This window comes from Oratosquilla oratoria, unplaced genomic scaffold, assembly GCF_046742065.1.
Source record: "Oratosquilla oratoria isolate Oo_2021 unplaced genomic scaffold, ASM4674206v1 SCAFFOLD53, whole genome shotgun sequence".
NCBI classification, from domain to species: Eukaryota; Metazoa; Arthropoda; class Malacostraca; order Stomatopoda; family Squillidae; genus Oratosquilla; species Oratosquilla oratoria.
In genome coordinates, this window is record NW_027467717.1 from 1,180,001 (window position 1) to 1,200,393 (window position 20,393).

Consider the following 20,393-nt stretch of genomic DNA (forward strand, 5'->3'; position numbering starts at 1 on the left):
CAGCGGCGACAGAGGATATAGAGTTCCATCTTGGGTCAGGTAATACTTCTACGGGCAGTTCCCCCCCACCCTTCTCTCTCTCATGCTAGTTGCTTTTGCTACTTAGTTTTGGGTAGCAACGACTTCGGTTACAATATTCTAGATTTCCGTAAGAACGTCTCAACAATGTGTCTGACATTTGTATTCTGACATTTGGAAATTTGAAAAACAAAAGATCGTTACCGAACTCGTTACTACTCAAACCAAGTAGCATGCTAGCGGGAAATGCTTAGTGTGCGGCCACCTTTATTGGGAGTATGTAGTCCTTTTCGAAATTTCGGAATTTCTTGTTACAAATTTTGGAAATTTTCGAACTCAAGATTTCGAATAGAGAAGACACGACTTGTTCAATATGTCTTCTCTTTTTAACCAAACGGTCACATATAATTCAGTGCGCCAAATAATATTTTTCCTGCCGTTTTGTATTATAAATAATCATTTAGTCATTTATCTTAACCATTTATTTTTTCACTTATTTGGTTTTATATTTTTTCATTTTTTCTCTCTCTCTTTGTATTCCATGGCTCAAATTAATCACAATTATTATCCTCCTTTCCCCTTATATGTCAATTGTCACATTGAGGTGATTTCTTAAAAAAAAAAAAAAAAAAAAAAAAAATCTTCCTTTCTTCAAGAGAAACATTTTCAGGAGATTTTACCCACACTCCTGAAGACCATAATCATTCAGTATTCTTTCGCAATTGAAAAATCCACTCACAAACGAATGCTGATATATATATATTTTTTAAATTGCGCTGTCCCTCCGTTCCTCTGCCCAGATCAAATATCTCATTTTACGGGTTCCAATTAGCCACGATATATCTCCAAGGATAGAAACGCTAGTCACTGTTGACGGAATGCTCATAGAGACGACGACGACTACTTCTTCTTCTTCTTCAGGAGATGCGTGCACCTTCTAGATCGTTGCCTTTGGCTCCATGTGGGCCAGGGAGGTCCCGACGCTCTATGGACTTCGAGTACACAGGTAGGTATACCCGATGACCGATGAACCGATTTAGTATGTCACAAACCCCCCCTTAACAGGAGGCAAGGACCGTGCCCCTTACAGATGACTTTATAGCGTGGGATTTAATTAACCATATCCTTGGTTCAACTTCGCCGGTGGCAGGGTTCGATCCGGCCAGTGAGCATTATGTTTGTGTTGTGCGATTCACTACCACCACTCTTGTCTTAGACCACGTGCTGGACTCGTGATCGACATATATCACTCTCATGGATGAGAGCTCAGAGGTTTTATGCACATATGGGTAAATCTATGTTGTGACCTTATACTCCTGTGGTTTGTCATTCTTGTTCCTCATCCCTCTTGTGACGTCACCCCTCGTGATGTCAACTCTCATGACGTCACTTCTCATGTCTCATCACCCTCGTGACGTCACTAGAGGTGACGTCACTTCTAGTGTGAACGTCACTTTATTCTGATGCAGGATTTAGGGTGTCACAAGGGACGCTTGCCTTTGGGCGCTAAGGGCAAGGGAGCGACAAAATGGGCGACTCTTATCACTTTTGGGTTACGTCTAGGGCGAAAAACAAAACAAAAAACAAAGGTTACCACGGTCCTGCATGGGCCTATTGTCGACAGTACTCTCAGCGAATATTTCTCACTCGCAGAAAAAGGTCCACCCGGAAAGCGACTCGGACCTTGAGCGTCCGGTGACCGAGGTCAAGGTCATCCGGGTCGGAGCCGTCCGGAGTTCGATTCCCAAGACCCCAACGCTACCGCCTCCACCACTTCCTCCTCCAGGAGACGACGACGACCTCAAGTCTTCCTTCCAGTACCGGACGCTGGAAGCTCTGAACGCCATCCGGGACCTCCTGGCGGAGACGCGGACGAGGGCGACCGTGCAAGAGGACCGTAGGACCCTGAAGGAGGAATGGCGGCACATCGGGCGCGTCCTGGACCGCTTCCTCTTCATCGTCTTCATCGTCGTCTCCGTTCTCTGCAACGCTGTCATCCTCTCGTCCTCGCCGTACGGGACAGAATACCTCTACTGTGTCATGGGAAGAGGAAACTGCCACGAAGAGGAGGAGGAGGAGGAGGAGCCTAATAATTGGCCATCCGCTCTTCCGTGAACAACCTCTGCTCAGTCCTCAGAGGACGATCTGCTGGCATGAGCAGCCGGAGGAATGTACAATCAGATTCGAAAGTTCGACCACAGCCCCCGTCTTATCACACACGCCGATAGATGGTATTTGAATAGCTGTGTACTTCCTACATTGTAAACGTGTGTGTTAATTCGTATAAAATGCAAGTATTCCAAAGAAATAAAGAAATTAAAAACAAAGAAATAAACAGATAAACAAATAGATAAATGAATTAATAAATAAACAAATAAATTAATATTTTGCAGTGTCATCCATTACTAGACGAGGACATCACAAAACACCAAATATGAAAATAACCCTAGTAGTATTTATCTCAAACATCTATAAAAAATGCACAGTAAAAATCTTTAAAAAAGAAAAAACACTCAGATCACTAAAGGATCACTCACTAATAAACCACCAAACCCTGTAATTGACTAAACTCCTTCCCAAAAAATCAATCGAACAGAGAAATCATTCGCGAGACAAGAGTTACGTTGGTACATTTATGTTCAGAGCACCATCCAGCCTGATGAGAGTCGCACCACCGAATCACCCACATAACAGACGTCAATTGTCTTAGATAAGAGCACCACAAAAGAAAACACAAATGAACTTGGGTAACCTCGTCAAACACTCTTTCTAAACAGCAACACAGACTCATCACTGATTTAAGGATTGAACTTGTGTGTAATGCCTGTCATTTATTTGATATCATTTGTTTATTTGTGTGTTATTATTTATCTTTGTTTATTATTATTTAATTATTATCATTATTTGTGTCCATTTATCATCGTTTATTATTTACCTATTTGTTTATCATTCAACTTTACCCGTTTATTTTATTTATTATTATCTATTATTTACCTGTTTTTTTATTATTTAACTTTACATATCCATCTTATTTATTATCTATATTATTATTATTTTATCTATTTATTTATTTATCATTATTATATTCTTATCGCATCTGACCTAGTTATGGACCAAAAGGTCTCCTGTCGGCATACTCCTCCTTTGTAATCCTTTGTGACCGTGGGTGGTTTATCAAGGGCCGCGGGTTTCCTGACGAAAGTGCTCGGTGGCAATGGAGTGATTGATTGAATAAAACAAAAGACTATTAAAGGATCATCACACTGTTTTTCTTTTCCCCTCCGACATCCTACCTCCAACCTCCAGCATCAGCTGCCTGACGTGCGATGTTGCGTCATAATAATCACATTATAAGAAATAAAGTCAGTGCTCAATCGTTCTTTCTCTTTCACCCGTGTATTTTGATAACCATAGAAAATTGATGAAGTCAGTTTAGAGAGAATGGAAATGACGTAGGTACGACTACAGTATCAAGATGGCGACGTCGGCATCATCGAGTACCCACTTGCTCCTCATGCTGCCTACGTAGGCGTCGCCGTATGGAAGTGGCCTCTTCAGTACGGACCTTAAATCTCGCGGGCAGCATTAGCTGCCAGCCGTACGACGACGTGGCGTAATAATACTCGCATCATAAAATATAGTCACCGCTTATATCGATCGTTCTCTCTTTCACCCGTGAATTTTGATAACCATAGAAAATGTGATGAAGACAGTTTAGAGAGTATGTCATTACGCAGGGGCAACTACAATAAATATAACCAAGACGCCGATATGGCAGCCTCGCGTATCCACTTGCTCCTCATGCCGCCTACGTATGCGGCACCGTATGGAAGGAGTTAATTAATTAAGAAGGAGTTATATGTTATAAGTGTTGTGGAAAATCTAAATGACCATCAACTCAGAGATTAGTCAAACAAACTTCATTTAGACTTTGACCTTTAATTGATTTCCCTTTACTCTCGGTCCCGCGAATGCAACGTAACACTTAATTGAGGGTGCGAATAGAATACCGAGTAAAACCGTGTATTCTAAAATATTAATCCTTGTAGTTGGGATGCCGGTGGCAGCAGCAAAAAACGAATAAACATCTTTTGAATACTCTCTTAGTCCAGAGAACCTAATGGCTTTTGTTTTTTCAGCAGAGAATCTGAAGTCTCTGCAATTAGCCCATGCTGTTGCTAAGTTAATTAATAACCTCTTGAATCTTTTGGCCTGTTTCTATTGTTGTCGATGTGGTGCACACAATAGCCAAGTCGTCTGTATAAACCAATCCATGAATTCCAGTAGGAACATGTTCCAACAAAATATCAATGGCTATGCTGAAAAATGTAGGTAGGACTCGGAACACTTCCTTGGGGAGTCTTTTCCTCTTGAAGATATGCAGAAAAGAAAGTAGAGCCCACTCTTGACTTTTATATAACAGTCAGACAAGAAATCCTTTAAACAATTACCCCCGATACCCCACTCTGCAAGTTCCTTCAGAATGCCTCCCCGCCAGGTAGTATCGTGGGCAATTTTTAAGTCAAAAACACAGCAATGTTCGGATTCTGTATTGCAAAGGCATTCTGAATCTCACAAGTGAGTGATAAAAAGTAAGGGATCCAGAGTGCACTTATTTCTTCTAAATCCAAACTGTCGCTTAGATAGGAGATTTTTAGATTCTAAAAACCAAACTAAATGCATATTAACCATTCTTTCATATATCTTACAAATGCAGCTAGTAAGGGCAATAGGTCTTCTGTAACTTTGTGGGAGATTGGAGTCTTTTCCTGCCTTTATAATTGCTAAGATAATTAAAGTCTTCCAAGATTTAGGAGAAGACCCAGAAGACCAAAATTTGTTCAGCACATTTAAAGGGAATTTCTTCGAGGATATGGATAAATGAACAATCATGGAATAAAGAATGTCATCCTCTCCAGGAGAGGTTGGGGATGATAAAGCATGATCCATTTCATCCTCTGAGTTCATATTGGTAGGAGGAATAATCGTGGTCTTGTCTCTAATTCTTCTGAAGTCATGTGAATAATGAAGTGGTCTTGAAATATCAGCATAGTGTTTTCCAAAAGCTTCTGCTACTTCTCTTGCATCCGATATAAAAAGAGTCATTTATCTTGAGAATGGGCAAAGGAGATGGAGTAAACTTTCCCCGTCATTTTTGAATCCAATTCTATACTAAGGTAGGGAATGAGTCATATTTCAACTGACTAATAAATTTGATGAAGGATTCCTTCCTTGCTTTCTTAAAGATTTTCTTCTGCTTTCCTTGAGCTCTTCTGTATGTTATCCTATTGACTAAACAAGGATATCTCAAATATCTCTTGTAGCAAGTTCTTTTAATCTTTCTGCTTAAAGCACATTCATCATTCCACCAGGGGACTACTGGGCATCGAGGTTTACCAGCTGTCCTAAGAATGGTTGAAAAAGCACCAGAAAGTATGATGCCTACCAGATAATCATATGCATCAGAGTTAGTAGAAAAATCACTTGTCTTATAATCAATCAATCTCTGTGGATCTAAATAATTCCCAATTAGCCTCTCCTGTCTTCCATTTAGGTAAGCAAGAGGAGGGAATGTTCTTTAAATATTTGATATGGATAGGCCAGTGGTTGCCACCATGTAGATCTTCATCTATTGTCTAATCTTAAAAAGTATGAACAAATAGTTAGGTCTATAACAGAACTTGAGTTGTGAAAGACATCAAACCTAGTTTTGGAACCATCATTCATCAAAATGACATGGTCATTATCAATAAATTCTTCAATGATATTGTCCCAGGGGTCACACCTTGATTGACCCCATAGAGGATGCTTGGCGTTAGAGTCACCCATGAAAATAAAAGGCTGAGGAAGCTCATGGACCAAAGATTGTAGGTCATTTAACTCAAACTGATGGGAGTGGTTATGTATGTCTATGAACAATCTCTTTTTCTATCTCTACATAATGAGGTAGATCTTCACCAGAAAAAGTTAGGATAATCATAGAGAATGAGGGATTTTAAAAACCTTCCAAACATTAGTTGGGCACATTTCTAGTATTTCTTCTTCTTCCTCAAAGTCATAGACATCTCTATTAAAAATGACCCATTTGGCATAACTAAAGGTATAGTGGGGTTTAACTTCCTTAATGTCTGATTTGTGTCTCAAGTTAAGCACCATGGCAGCTTGTTCATAAGACTTGACATGAATTAAGAAGGAATTTCTTCCAAATCGTGATACCTGCAAGTTAGTCAAATGACCAGAGCCGAGGTGACTCCAAGAATCTTCAAAACTTGAACAAGTTAGCACGCTCTTTTGCAAGAGTGATAATAAGCCACTTGGCTGGATTGGGAGGCCTCTGCACACTTTCCTTTCCTCTACCAGGTTTCCTGGATAAAAGATATCCAAGTTAGGTGGCACTCTAGCAACAAGTTGGGCCAAAGATTCATTTTCTTTGGAATTATTATCATCCAAGCAGGCAGGCAGCAGCTGCATCCTGATTAGAAAGAAATGAGATCCAGACTAGCTAGGCTTTAAAGTTGTCAGTCAGTTTAACCCTGATCTCTTTAATTGGTCCAAATTGACTGAACTCGTTCATGTAAGTCAATATAACTCTTATCAAGAGACATATTTGAAATGTAAGACTGTATGACTATTAGGAGCAATACTTGAGTTATTTATAGGTTTCTGAGTATCTAAAGATGATTTCATCACTTGAGAATCCACTCCAATTGTAAGTTTCTGAACAACAGAATTATTATCTGTTAATGAAGTCTTAGTATCATTACCCAAGTTCTTTTTCAAGCCAGAGTCATCAACTGGGGGTTTTACTTTTGCCGAGTCAATATCGTCAACACTAGGATTAGCAATATTAGGAGAGGGATGGAGGAGGATCAGGTATTGGTGTAGGTTTAGAATGTACAGTTTGAAGAGCCGCCATGATCGTGTATATCTATAGGGTCACACCATATATTAAGAAAGATCCCTCAATACATAGAAGATACTGCAGTTGCCTGATGCCTCAAGCAATAAAAGAAAAGTCTCTGCAGAGTCGGGAAGTTCCAGAAAGGACTATTTATTTACACATGCAGGGCCTCAGAGGTGAATTAGACTTTGTCAACCCGGCAGTTTGCTTCCTCTTTTGTTTTGTCCCATTTAGGATGGGGCTGGCATGTGCACTGGATAGTGAGAAAGGAAGTGGGCAGCCTAGCACCTATCTCGCAAAGATGCATTCCCCAATTGGTGAACTGTCGGCCCTGACAGGAAGTAGTGACCTCGTGGTATACTTGACCGGGTTCAGACATGTGGCTTGGGAGGCACCAAGATACCAGAACCTTCCTTCCTTCCTTAACAAGTATTAGAGAAAGATGGTGAAACAGGAGAGCAGGGTAGCAATTATGAAGGATAGATAGGGATTGGGGAATTGACAAAGGAAAAGAGTGAGGGACCCCCTGTCTATTCACTACCCCCAAAAACCTCATCCTAAAGATATTGTCATAGGGTGAGGCTGGCAAATCCTATGAGCATTCTAGTCCATGGATCAAAGACAAGCTAGAGTTGTCAAGAAAAACTTTTGGCTCAGATTTCATCTGGTAGCTAGCTTAGGGCTGACCTCTCCAGTATGGTTGCGCCTGGCTGGTACAGCTCAGACTGTCCTTGCTACATGCAAGCCACCCCACTACATCAAAGTACTGGGCCCCAGGGGGGAAGTTAGGGAGAGAGTAAAAAGAGCAGTCAAAGTGACAAAATCTGGTAAGGCACCTGGGTCGGATGGGTGTCATGTGGAGTGTCTAAAGAAGGGAGGAACTGTTATAATGGACTGATTGTTTGATGTGTGCCTAAGGTACAGGAATGTGCTGAAGGACTAAGGGAGTGCTTGTATAGTTCCACTTTGCAATGGGAAAGGGAATACACATGAATGTAGTAGTTTTAGAGGATGTCTGTTCAGTGTAGTAGGAAAGGCATATGGATGTTGAGAGGATTAGGAAGGAAACAAGAGGGAGTAGTAGGGGAGGAAGTGTTCTTTTAAGAAAGTCAAGGATACCTGGATTCAATTTCTGTGGCAAAACATATATACAAATCCTTTGCAGATCCACAGCTTCCAGCTAACCAGTAACAACTGCTGGATTGGCCTACGAGTTTCTAAATGGAGATAATGTTCCGTTTTCTTTCTGTGCCTTTTCTGGATCCAAGATAGGGTAATTCAAGACTAATGCAATTTGTAATTCTTTCATTAATATACAGCTGATCATTACACACTAAAAATGCTGTCAGCATTTGTAAAATACTGCAATATAAATATATTGCAGTATTTTACAAATGACGCTAGAATATAATTTGCTTAAAAAATTATTTGACCAGTGTTTTTTTTTCTGCAAAATACAAAATATATATATATTTTATTTATGGCTCTCATTAGCCACTATGAGAACTTGCATCCTCCAAAGAGACCTGCTCTCTTACATAACCTCTTCTGGTAATATCCTTTTAACTTTAGACTGTATGAACTTATTATCATCATGTGGCGTGAGTGAGTATGAGGATGCCGACATTGGTGTCTTGATTATATCTATTTTGTAGTTGTAGCTGAGTGACCCCCATATTCTGTGAACTGGCTTGACCATATTCTCTGTGGTTATTAATATTCAGAGTGAAAGAGAATGAGCAATACTGCTGTAACTTTATATCTTATAACATGAACATTATCATGCATCCTCACACATCAGGCAACTAATGCTGCCTGTGAGAATTTGACTTTTATTGAAGAGAGTATTAGTGATTGATCTGCAATGGGGAATATGATCTGAAAAAAGTAGTGTATTCACTGATGCAGGCACAACACTACAAGCAGCGTGGCTGGAAGCATGAAGGATTTTCCCTGGCCTGCTAAAGCCAATAGTGAGTCATGAAATTTGGACCTAATATGTCATTACAACAAATTTCTGGAAACTCAAGAGCCATTTATCTATGTACCACTCACCCCATAGATTTAGGTTGACTGTGCAACATCCCTTCACAGAGGAGGTAAGGGATGTATTACTCCCTCAGTCCAGATACATGGAAACCATTGGGCTTGCAGTGCCTGCCTTTTGGATTGTGACTAAAGGCCAGTTACTTTAATGACATGGCAACCTTCCCTCATCCTCTTAAGTGAAAACAGAAAAGATGAGGTGGAGTCACTTCTAGCTCCATCAATTTATATTCTATTCACAGCCATTCTCCACTCACACCTATTTCTTCCCTTTTCCTTTCCATGCTCAACATGCATTCCCCTTATATACAAAGCCCCTTTCACCCCATCCATCCATTTCATTCTTGGTCTTTCCTTTAAGTTCACTCTCTCCACCTCTAGCTTCCACACTTCTTGCTAGCCTCTCTTTATTCTTTCTAAGAATGGAAAAGAAGGCATCAGTAACAGTGTTGATGATTTTACATACCTCAAGATACATATGCTAAGTTCCTATATGGAGCTTTAGGGTTCTTATCAAATTCCTCAGCTCTTGAGGGAGGTTCACAATCACATCTATACTGTTACTTATCTCTCCTTCCTGTGTAGGAACTCCAAGTTTATCAACCCCTTCCAGAAAATAGGTAACAACTTGGGCCAATACTTTTTCATTGCCCTGGTATGTCTTCCACACAAACGTTGGTATATCTTCAGATTGTGAACCATGAATATCTAATGCCATGATTATCATTTCTTCTTCATATGAAAAGTGGAATTTAAGCTTGTTGGTGCTTGGAAAAATGAAATCTTTGACCCAAGTGTGGCCTAGTGTCATAAGTGGTTCAACATCATCTAAAAAGTCAAATGTTACAAGCACTGATATCCTAGAACCCCCAGTGAATTTCATCCATTTATTAAAATCATCAATAAAAGGAGTAATGTGACAAACACGACTAATTTCATAATGATCAATTATCCTCAATGTGCAGTTCTTATACCCAATATACTTCCATAAACTTTTACTATCTTCATTAATTTTATGATATCAGCTTTAATTTTCTTCAACAAATCATTAACAAATTCATGAGCAAAATCCATGTAGTCTATGTGGCACAAGGAAAGAACCACATTCTTTACTCCTGAGCCTTTTATGCCATCCAAAAATAATCTTAGCACTTCCCCAATAATCTCAATATTTTCCAAGTTTGTTTTCCACTGGATATCAGGTGTCAAACTATTTCCAAATGAGCAGTTTACTGAAATTTCTTCATCTCTACAAGTCAACTCTATGATAACCTTGGCATCAGTCAACACTTCAGATTTTGAAGCCCATTTTTCACCAAATGTACAAACTGGTAGTTTCCTTAAGAATTCTTCCATATTCAAATGCAATACGAGTTTTGATTCCACAACTGTTTTGCAAATTTCTTCAAAGTCCCTGGTCAACATAACAAACTCTACATCATTATCCACAACAAAACAATCCACCTTCACAGACACAGACTTTATTAAGTCTGTGACTTCTCTGCTGATCTTAACTCTGCCCAAGTTCATAGCTAACTTATTTTCTAAGGACAGGATATCTATAACTTTATTTAATATCATAGGTGTAAGAGCCACAATATCAATATTTCCAAAATCTAAATGATTAACACCAATGCCAGCAAGTCTGACATGGTCAATGAAAGAAGCCAATATTTTTGCCCAAACAATTACCTTACAACTCTTACTGTCTGCAAGCCATAGAATTTTTGGGACTTTCCCTCTATTATGGATACTACATTCAAGAGATAACTCTTGATCTCTGCAAGTCAATTTTACATCAAGATTTTCTGAACCTCCTAGAGACTCCAAAGGGCTTAACCACATACAAACAAGCAAATCAAATGTTTCATCTTGTATGTGTTTTATACCTGTTACACAAAGCTTTAGCACATGGTCTGGAAACATTCTTTGTAGTTTTTCATAATCTTTGACAAAAAGCAAAAGAGTATCTTTAGTAACAAGTGTAAGTGTTCCAGTAATTTGAACTTGGGTGCCTTGGGAAGCAAGGAAATCTACCAACAATATAAATTCTACATCTCCTACTACATCATGAATATGAATTACCTTTTCAAATGTAACAGGAATACTTTCAAGTTTCTCTTTAAAATTGTGACTGCATTCAAGTAAAGCAATTTTCTCAAATACTAAATAACAATCTTCCATCTTAACACCTGCTGCCTGAATACCTTTAAGAAATGGAATCAGAATTTCCAAAACTGTGGTCCAATCTTTACTTAATTTCTGTCTCCAAGTAATTTTTGGAACAAGAGGAGCATCCTTCATAGAACAAACTATTTGAATGTCATTTATGGAACATGTCACATTTAAGTTAACACTGGTAGGGATATCTCCACTTTCAAGCCATTTATTTCCAAATAACTCCAAATCCAATATTTCTGGCATTTCATTTCTCTGAAGCTCAAACACCATATCATCCTTGACAAACATATTTTTCACACTACTCATATATTTACAAACTAGTGGTAAACTCTTAGAGTTAAGTACTAGGCAATCAGTAATTTTTATCTCCGAGTCTTTATCTTTTACTTGTTTCATTAAATAGATTAAAGACATATCCATTAATGCCCTTGTAAATTCAGTCACTCTGCACAGTTTGAGAGGCACATTATACAGAAACCTTATAAATTCTTGAGTTTCAAATTTCATCAAATCTGAGTTGATAATTTCAATCTGGCTTAACTCTAAATTCCCTCCAGCTTCCTGGAAGCCTTTAAGAAAATTTGGACATTCTTCTAACAAGAACAATTTAGGATATACAATTTCCATGGAAAACAATTCCAATGTCTCTATTCTCTCCTCTAACTGAACACTGAAAATAATTGATCTAACCTCAGAGCTGCATTCACAAACAAGTTTAAGGGCACACCTACTTACATGGGGTAGCCTCTCTGTCCAATCCTGGACAAAAGATAGAAAGTTTATCAGTGAACCACTGTAAAATAGTTCCAATTTCAACTTTGGAATCAAATCCATCTTTCTTATCCATTCCATGTTCACCAACTGGTTATTTAAATCTTGTAACCTATCGATTGTAATACTTTCTAAATAGACTGATGAACCATTTTCAGTTATATATGTACACATCCTTTTAAAAGCATCCGTATCAACTGGTCCTCTGAAAATAACAGGCTCCTCCTCAACTGAGAAAGAAAGTACAGATAATAAATCAGCAATTACTTCAATCTGTATGCGATTCACTGCCAGAACACCAAAAGTCATTTGGCCCTTATGCATAGGTACAGAAGCCTTCCTAAAATCTTCAAGTAAGGCAGTAATGACTAAAACCAGATACTTACCGGGATGTCTCTGTTGTAATATAAGAAAATGGAATGAATCCCAAGTTTGAACATCTATATTTAACTGAACACTATCCAAATAACCAGGCCCAGTACAACTTATGTGTAATCTTACTTTATGGATTGTGCCTAAGGTTGAGACCCACCTGTGACAAAACTGCTGGATTACAAAAGTGGATACATGGGATTGATAACTAAATTTTAAAGTAATTCCGTATTCTTTATAAAGTCTCATAACTATACCTAGATTTTCTGTTATGACTTCCAAAAGCTCTGAATTATGTATTTCTATCTCTGGCAACTTATCCATTTTAAAGCCTCTCCTATCTAAGTATTCAGCCAATGATACTATGCCTACATTAAAGTATGCATCTGCCATCAAGGTTACTCCACCCTCTAATACATCTTTCCCATTAGCTGGTGCCAATTTTTCAATCATATTCATGAGTTCAGTATTGTAATGAAAACCATAAGGAAACAACAGATTACAATCTATTTGTGCACCTCTTCTTAAGCCTACTTTTTCCACTGCACTTACAACATCACTTGCACATTTATCTAAAATCTGTATATTACCTCCATGACGGCAATCAGTAGTTAGTGACATTATCCTGTATTCCTTTAAATTTGAGACAATGATAGAAATATCAAGGGTAAAATAATCTTGATTAATTTCAATATTGTACACAGTGTTCCCATTGTCTGATTGATTTATAAACCTCTTTGCCCACTTATGTGCAAGGCAGTGAATTGGTATTTCAGCATCTTGAATTACATGCACAGTTATATCACAACCAATTACATCAAACAATGTCTGCATGCGAAAAATGTAATCACACTTTGAGATGTGAACTTCTCTTATTCTTAGAGATGAATGCCTCTCTTTAACATTCTGTGCAAAAGTTAAAAAACCATCATCAATGTTAGCAGAATCTAGTGATATGATCTCAGGAAGAGAGAGGGGGAACTGTGATATCATATTAGAAACTATATGAATGTTTACATTATCTAACCTTGGGACATCACCCTCTAATACTAAAGATCCCTTTTGAAGAGATATACCAGCTTTCTGTATACCTGATAAGAAGTTTAAAAATCTATTTCCTTCAAAAAAAAGTGTAATTTGAGGCACTTGTTCTTCCTCGTTTACTTTCACATTTATATCTAAATACTTTATATGGATTGCTATTGATGCTTCTGATTTGTTTCCAATTTGTGAAGCCCATGTCTCGCCAATTTGCCTGGCTATGTTTGTATTATTTAACTGGTGAATATCAATAGTATTGCATCCCATCAATTCCTTGAAAACTTTAGGATCAAAATCTTCACCAGTGAAATAACATCTTAGATTCAAAATGACATTCTGCTTTTTTAAAGCTGGAATAATTTCTGTGTAGGATCTGATTCTTGACCCAGAGTATTCTAGAGAAATTTCACTAGGAACTGAAACATCTATGTTCTTTAGAACAATGTGCAGCTGTTCCAGAGAATCACGGTCAAAGTTCAAATAAATCCTTTTTGGTATGTTATGTTGGGAAATTAGTTTCTTGGCAATCTTTCTGCCAATCAAACTACATTCTGTTTCTCTCAGTATAAGTCCACTTATGAAAAATGAATTCAGTGTATCATTTCTATCATCATAAATGATATCTAGAAGATGAGCTACCTTCTCCATGTTCACATAATCTGGTTCAGGCTTTTGCAAATGCATCAACCCAATAGCATGGATGAGTGTACTACTAAATGGCCTATTGTTTAGTGTTGTCTCAAATCCTGGGGGAACTATATTTCCCTTATAACATTCATGAACAAAGTAACCTGCTAAAACTTCCTGGAGAGATTTGTGAGGGAAAACCCAAACTTTTCTTCTGGCTGTTTGGACAACTGGTTTTTCATAATGAAGAAGAGAGGAAAGAGCTTGAGTTGTGTCTATATCTGGTGAACATGCTTTCTGAATTCTTTCTATCCCTCCCTCATCAATACAGGATTGAAACTTTCTGAGTTGAATGTATGCCTCCCTACTGAGCTCACTCAGAAACTTGTTATAGCAATCATTCAAAATCTCATCAAAATGCTTGCTACAACCATGTTGCAATCTTTTTGCAAGCCTACAAAGATTCAGTCTAACAAGTTCCAGATACAAACTGGTGATTGTATGAATACCATGGACCTTAGACTCATCCTCAAGCCAAAGAAGCACAATTAAGGACAGTGTCAGAGGTAAATGTAAACTACTCCGAATAGCTTCTTCAATATTATCCAAGTATGTTAGGAGAGCATTCATCTTAGATGTCCTTTCAGAAACATCAATAACCAAGTTACTAAATAGCTTGAGAATGTATTCCTTCTTTTTTGCTTCCTCAAAGCCATGAATACTGATGGTAAGAGGTGTGCCGCATCTGGTATTTATTTCTATAAGTTCCATGGCACCCTTCATGGATTCTGGCCGACTTGTAACAATCACTCGGGTTTGCGATGGCCAATTCAGGGCTTCTTGAAAAAGTTGCTGCATCTTTGGATCAGCCTCATCAAAGCCATCAAATATGAAAAGATTTCTGCATCTCTTTAGTACAGGTGAAATATCATTATACTCTAGTTTGCTACAGGCATCTGGCATAAACTCATTTCTAATATAATTGACTAGTGATGTATCCCTACTATAGCGACACCGTATCAAGTATAAAAAGTCAACATCTTTCATACCCTCAATTGCCATAGGATCTTGACACCAACTATACAAAAGATAACTACATAAAGAAGTTTTACCAGCACCAGTAACTCCATTTATGCATATAATACGTGGTATGGAGCCATCACTATCCTGTAAAACAAGAAGCTTCTCAAAATCTACTGTATTGGATGTTTCTAATTGTAAAGATGTGTACACTTTATTAATTTCTATTTCTTTGAAAATACTTTCATTAGACCATGGGATGGGAGATATGACCCAAGCACCTTCATACAATTCAAAAAGTTCTTTCTGACCCTCTGAAAGGATCACCTTTCTCAAAGCCTTCTGGGTTTCTTCAAGACTTAGTTGATACTCCTGAATACTGCTAACGGGCAATGGAGATCTAAAAATACTCAAAATTTCCTTTGTCGCTGCTCCACTTTCAAGGCTCATGTCCTTCCCTAACTTTTCACCCACTTTTACAAACACATTTTCCAAAAATTCTATTATATCAGTGAAGAACCTTTCTAACTCGGCATCTGAAAGTGATACAAGATTATGAACAACATGATTCCTTATATTCTTAAGTTTAGTTAAAGAGTACTCTAAACAGTCTTGATCATCTGTATCTGAAGTCCACTTGACATTCCCTTTAGGTGCAAGTCCACATATTTGTTGGAGCAACTTGTATAAAAGAGTGATATCCATCTCTTCCCAAGGAACACCATTTTCCAGCAAATTCCTGTCATCTTCATTGAACACATTTTTGTAGGCCTTACTATTATATTTAAGGGTCTCCTTACAATACTGCTTCACTGGAACAAACTCACACTTGTTCAGCAGTCCAACAATACTTCCCAGAGCCCTGGCAACTGGGCCTGTCTTCCGTATTGCACCAAACAATTTGAACGCATTCTTATCCTCTACATGAAAGTATCCAGAATATGCTGGTACCTGAGACGCCATAGTCTCGATCACCTAAACCTCACATCAATTACTGAATACATACTTCATATTTAGCCATAAACTTCTGAAAGTTATATTCCCATTTTGCAGTTATAGTCTTTAGTTTTATTCTTAATTCATCTTCATTTAAACTTCTATATGCAACTGATGTCCAAGTACCGAGATCTTTTATTCAACTTCTGAATTTATCAATGTCGAAAAAGAAAAATGGATTCATACACTCATCTACTGCTGATACTTGTGTAGATTGTATGTCTTTCCTCAACCTGCAAAAAGATAACTGAATTTATTAAAATACATAGCATTATTTAGTATCCTGAACACAAATATGGCACAAGAGTAGTAAACTTCTATTCTTTATGATAATCTACTTTACATAAAGAAATGAGAACAATATAGATTAGATTTCTAAACATACATTTTTTCATATGATAACTGGAATTACAAACTGAATTCTTTTTCTATCCTGAAAAGCAAAGCAAGTGAAAATCACCATCCTTACAATGAGTGAAGAAAGACTAGTAAAAGAGGTATGGAAGGCAGATGTCTCGGAGGGAGTGAACATGAAGGGACATCCTAGGATGAGATGGATGGATGGGGTGAAGGGGGCTTTGGGGAAGAGGGGAATGTCTGTTGAGGAAGGACAGGAGAGGACAGAAGACAGGGATGAATGGAGAATGGTTGTATATGGAGGATGTTGTGATGCATGAGATGGAATGGGTGGGGGGATGGGGGGTGAGGTAGTATGTGTGAGCAAATTTTGACGCAGCCGGAAGGAATTTCTCCCCGTCTTCTCCTTTATGCATGGGGGGATGGAGAGGGGGGGTCGCCGATCAAGGTGCAGGGATGACCCGTCATCCAGGAGGTGCTAAGATGAGAGGGAGGGTGGAGGGGTGTGGAATGTATTCAGGGATGGAATGGGTGGGAGTGATTTTATGCCTTTTCCTTTTTGGCTACCTCCCTTGTAAGGGGGAAAAAGCCTTGGTATATGTATGTGTACAAGGGAGGTAGCCAAAGTCAAAAGGCATGATTCCACTCTCAAACATTCCACCCCCATTCACCACCCCTCCCTCCATCCCTCTCATCTACGACGCTTCCTTTAATTGGTGACCTCCCTCTCCATCCCCTCATACAGTAACAATGGGGAGAAATTCCTTCGAGCTGTGTCAGAATATCATATACACATAACCACTCCCTAACCCCCTCATCCCCCACCCACTCCCACTGTATTGACTATTGCCAATCAATTTATCTATAAATCAAAGGCTTCTTCCTCCTTACAAGGGAGATAGCCAATCTAAAGGCATGACCCCACTTCCACCCATTCCACTCTCATCTTTGCTCCTCCTGGATGAAGGGCCATCTCTATCTACTGCTCACTGCCCAGGTCAGAGGCAATGCAGCAAGACACAGTACATCCACATCAAGGCCACTTCACTTAATGAGGAACCCCACCTCTATGTCCCCTCATGCAGAAAATAGAGAAGACAGGGAGAAATCCCTTTGCAATGCACCAAAATATTATCCACACACAACCACTATCCATTCTCCCCCCCCCCCTCACTTCCTTGTTTGACTGGCATAAAAAAAGAGAGAAGATGGGGAGAAAATCCCCTCAGGCTGTATCAATGTATCATCCATACACAGTTATTCTTCACTCATCCCTATCCCCTGCCTCCTCCCTTTCTTCCTCGACACTGCCCCCTCTTAAAACCCCTTTCACTCTTTCCATCTACCTCATCCCTTCAAGTTCACCTTATCCACCTCTGCCTTCCACACCTTTTACTAACCTTTCTTCATTCATTCTTTCCATGTGTCCAAACCATCCCATATCATACTTTTGAGATACATCTCTATACAGAACTGTACAGTCACTCCTCCAGTCCTGTGGCACTCTTCCCTCCCTAAGACACATTAAACAACCTAGCTAGTCCACGCTTACAGTACCTCCCTTTCTTTAGACACTTTGTATGGCACCCATCCAACCAAGGTGCCTTGCCAGCTTTCATAATTTTCAAAACTATTTGTACCTCATTTCTTATATATCTTCCATTTTCCTCTCTCATCACCTCCATTCCCGTGGCGTCTAAAGGAGTCGAAGCGACTTCATTCGTGTCTGTATAGGTTTTAGCAGCATTTTCTGATGTTTATTTCTGCCAAGAAAAATATTTATTGCATTGATGTACTATAATCTACAAAATCAATATTCAAAATTCTAATATCCTATACCGCGTAGGTAAGGTGTGCACTTCTAAAAAGAATACCTTACATATACGTTATATATTGATAATCTGATGCCGCGTTTATTGACGGTAGAAGGAGGGTTTTCCCTTTACAAGAGGCGTTTGCCTCTTCATAAAAGGGGCGTCGCCATCATACAAGATAAGTCCAAGGGGTTTTGGTGGTTTGATGAAAACTGGAAACATGGGACGTTAGTTACTATACGTTAAACATAAAATATAAAGGATTGCAAGGAATCTGAACGTAATGTAAGCACCCTAAAAAATAATTGCGCATGCAACAGAATAATGGTTTTACACAACTTCCTGAGTTGGCTACAGATAAAGTATACGCACCTTGAGTCTCAGTCTCTCACACCCAAACTGGGGCCTAGATGTGAGCAGCGTTGCCAGAATACCACACCCTATTTTTTCCACACGTTTTCTTTGATCGAAAACTGAACAGTGACTAAGCTATTCCATGTTTGTGATTGACGGAATTTCTATCGGCATAACGGACACACACAACAATGTGGAATAGGAGTGTTGCCACCAACAGAGTTCTCTAAACATTAGATGAGAAAGAAAACATATAAATAATACTGTTGAGGCATATACCATTATAAACCGATGAATATTAGAATACTGCTAATTCTTTCCCTAATAAGGTAAATAATAATAACCTAACATAATTATTTTACTGAACAAAACTTACCTAGTATTTCCTCCTTTTAAAGGGTCTTAAAGAGTTATCTGACCTATCACTGTCATAGTCACCGTCGTATTCAAATTCTGGCACTTATGATTGTGAAGAGGGATCCGAGTCTGAGGAGGTAGTATATGGATTCTCTACGGTATTTTCTTGATCAGTATCACTATCACTGAGGAAATCTCTGTCAGGGTTTTCCCCAGTACTACTGACATAGTCTTCGCTAAGATTTTCTACTGTATGGATCGGAAATTCGTCATTTGGCTCATAAAAACGTAGCACACTTTGGTCGTCGCTACTAGTATTTTCTGGGTCATTCTCTTGATTTTCTGTATTTAGGGAATCCTCTGTATGGAAAAGCTCTTCAGTTGGTCCATCATTGTTTATCTCATTTTGGTCGTCATTACTAGTATTTTCTGATTCATTCTGCTGATTTTCTGTATTTAGGTTATCCTCTGTATGGAAAAGCTCTTCACTTGGTCCATCATTATTTACCTCATTTTCACATACCTTAAGTTGCGACACCTGTAAAAGAAGCAATATTTCAGCTGAATAACTGGACCTCACAAACCTATACCTTGACCATGTTATCTTCCTGCTAAGCACCCTTCTCTTGTATAATTGCAATTTTACGACTGTTAGTGTATAGATATAGGTATTTAATGGAAAATTTGGTTATCAGCAAGCCCTTTTAACGTATAACATTAACTAAACATAACTTTGCACACAATAAGCTAGAGGCCTCAAAGCAGATAGAAAATGTGGAAATATTTTTCCACACTGTGTAGTAATCCGTCCACGTTATCCACGCCAGTTGCCAACACTCGCTAGATTCCCTCACCATGAGCGATATTTCCACGAAACGGCAACGCTGGATGTGAGTCGTGACGTTACAAACGGCAACAGATCTTTACACGTAACACAACTTCCTTAGTTCTTAATTTTTAAAGTAAACATCGTACAAATAATGGGATGTTATCTTGAAACACAGCTTGCAGACAACTTACAAAAGGTAGAATTTCGAACAGAAGTGGTCTTTCCTCGAAATACAATTAAAATTAAAATATTACAGAAAACAAAACTGATACCCCTTCCATGGGGAAACGGGTTTAAGACAAAGTATATATAAAAATGGAGATACACAGAATTATAAAAGGCTCCGTTACTGCTCGTAACGGCACAAATAAGATGACCCCTTCGTACAATTTTTTGTTTAGCTATAGTGGGTGGTTTGCAACAGTTGAAACATATAGTTAGTTTGTTCTTAGGCTATATATTTGATAATGTTCACTTGAGAGAATTTTCTTTCGACACACGCAGAAAAGTGGAGTAGGGCCAGGAGGCCTCGCATGAAATTTATAAGGACGTTGAATAATGGTTGTTTCCATCTTTCACTGATCGCAGTTCTAGTCAGATTTGACTTGCTGAGTCACTCATGTTTTACTCATGAACTGTGTAAGGTCGGGGAGTATCATTTATCTGTTTTTTTATTATTATTATTATTTTTTTTTTAAATGAATCATAC

General features: G+C 38.6%; 2 protein-coding genes across 4 annotated transcripts in view; one reads left to right on the forward strand and one right to left on the reverse strand.

Moving 5' to 3' along the window:
- LOC143023642 (neuronal acetylcholine receptor subunit alpha-7-like) overlaps window positions 1-2,133 on the forward strand; it is a 12,786-nt gene extending 10,653 nt beyond the window's left edge. The window contains exons 9-11 of the mRNA XM_076182231.1: window positions 1-39; window positions 940-1,024; window positions 1,672-2,133. The exon at window positions 1-39 is cut by the window's left edge and continues 76 nt beyond it. Coding sequence (XP_076038346.1) covers window positions 1-39; window positions 940-1,024; window positions 1,672-2,133 — 586 coding nt within the window. The remainder of the gene's footprint in view (window positions 40-939; window positions 1,025-1,671) is intronic.
- A 6,087-nt stretch (window positions 2,134-8,220) lies between these two features.
- Window positions 8,221-19,685, reverse strand: LOC143023648 (uncharacterized). 3 transcript variants are annotated; one of them, XM_076182237.1, is made up of 5 exons: window positions 19,597-19,685; window positions 18,875-19,393; window positions 18,517-18,724; window positions 17,971-18,093; window positions 8,221-16,206 (listed from the first exon to the last, which is right to left on the reverse strand). In XM_076182237.1, exon 5 carries the CDS (start codon window positions 15,938-15,940, stop codon window positions 9,920-9,922), a length of 6,021 nt encoding a protein of 2,006 aa, XP_076038352.1. In that variant the 5' UTR covers window positions 15,941-16,206; window positions 17,971-18,093; window positions 18,517-18,724; window positions 18,875-19,393; window positions 19,597-19,685; the 3' UTR covers window positions 8,221-9,919. The 3 variants fall into 3 exon arrangements, with proteins under 3 accessions (XP_076038352.1, XP_076038354.1, XP_076038353.1); XM_076182239.1 differs by lacking the exon at window positions 18,517-18,724; XM_076182238.1 differs by lacking the exon at window positions 19,597-19,685 and having other exon boundaries at window positions 18,875-19,589.
- Between the last annotated feature and the right edge of the window lie 708 nt (window positions 19,686-20,393).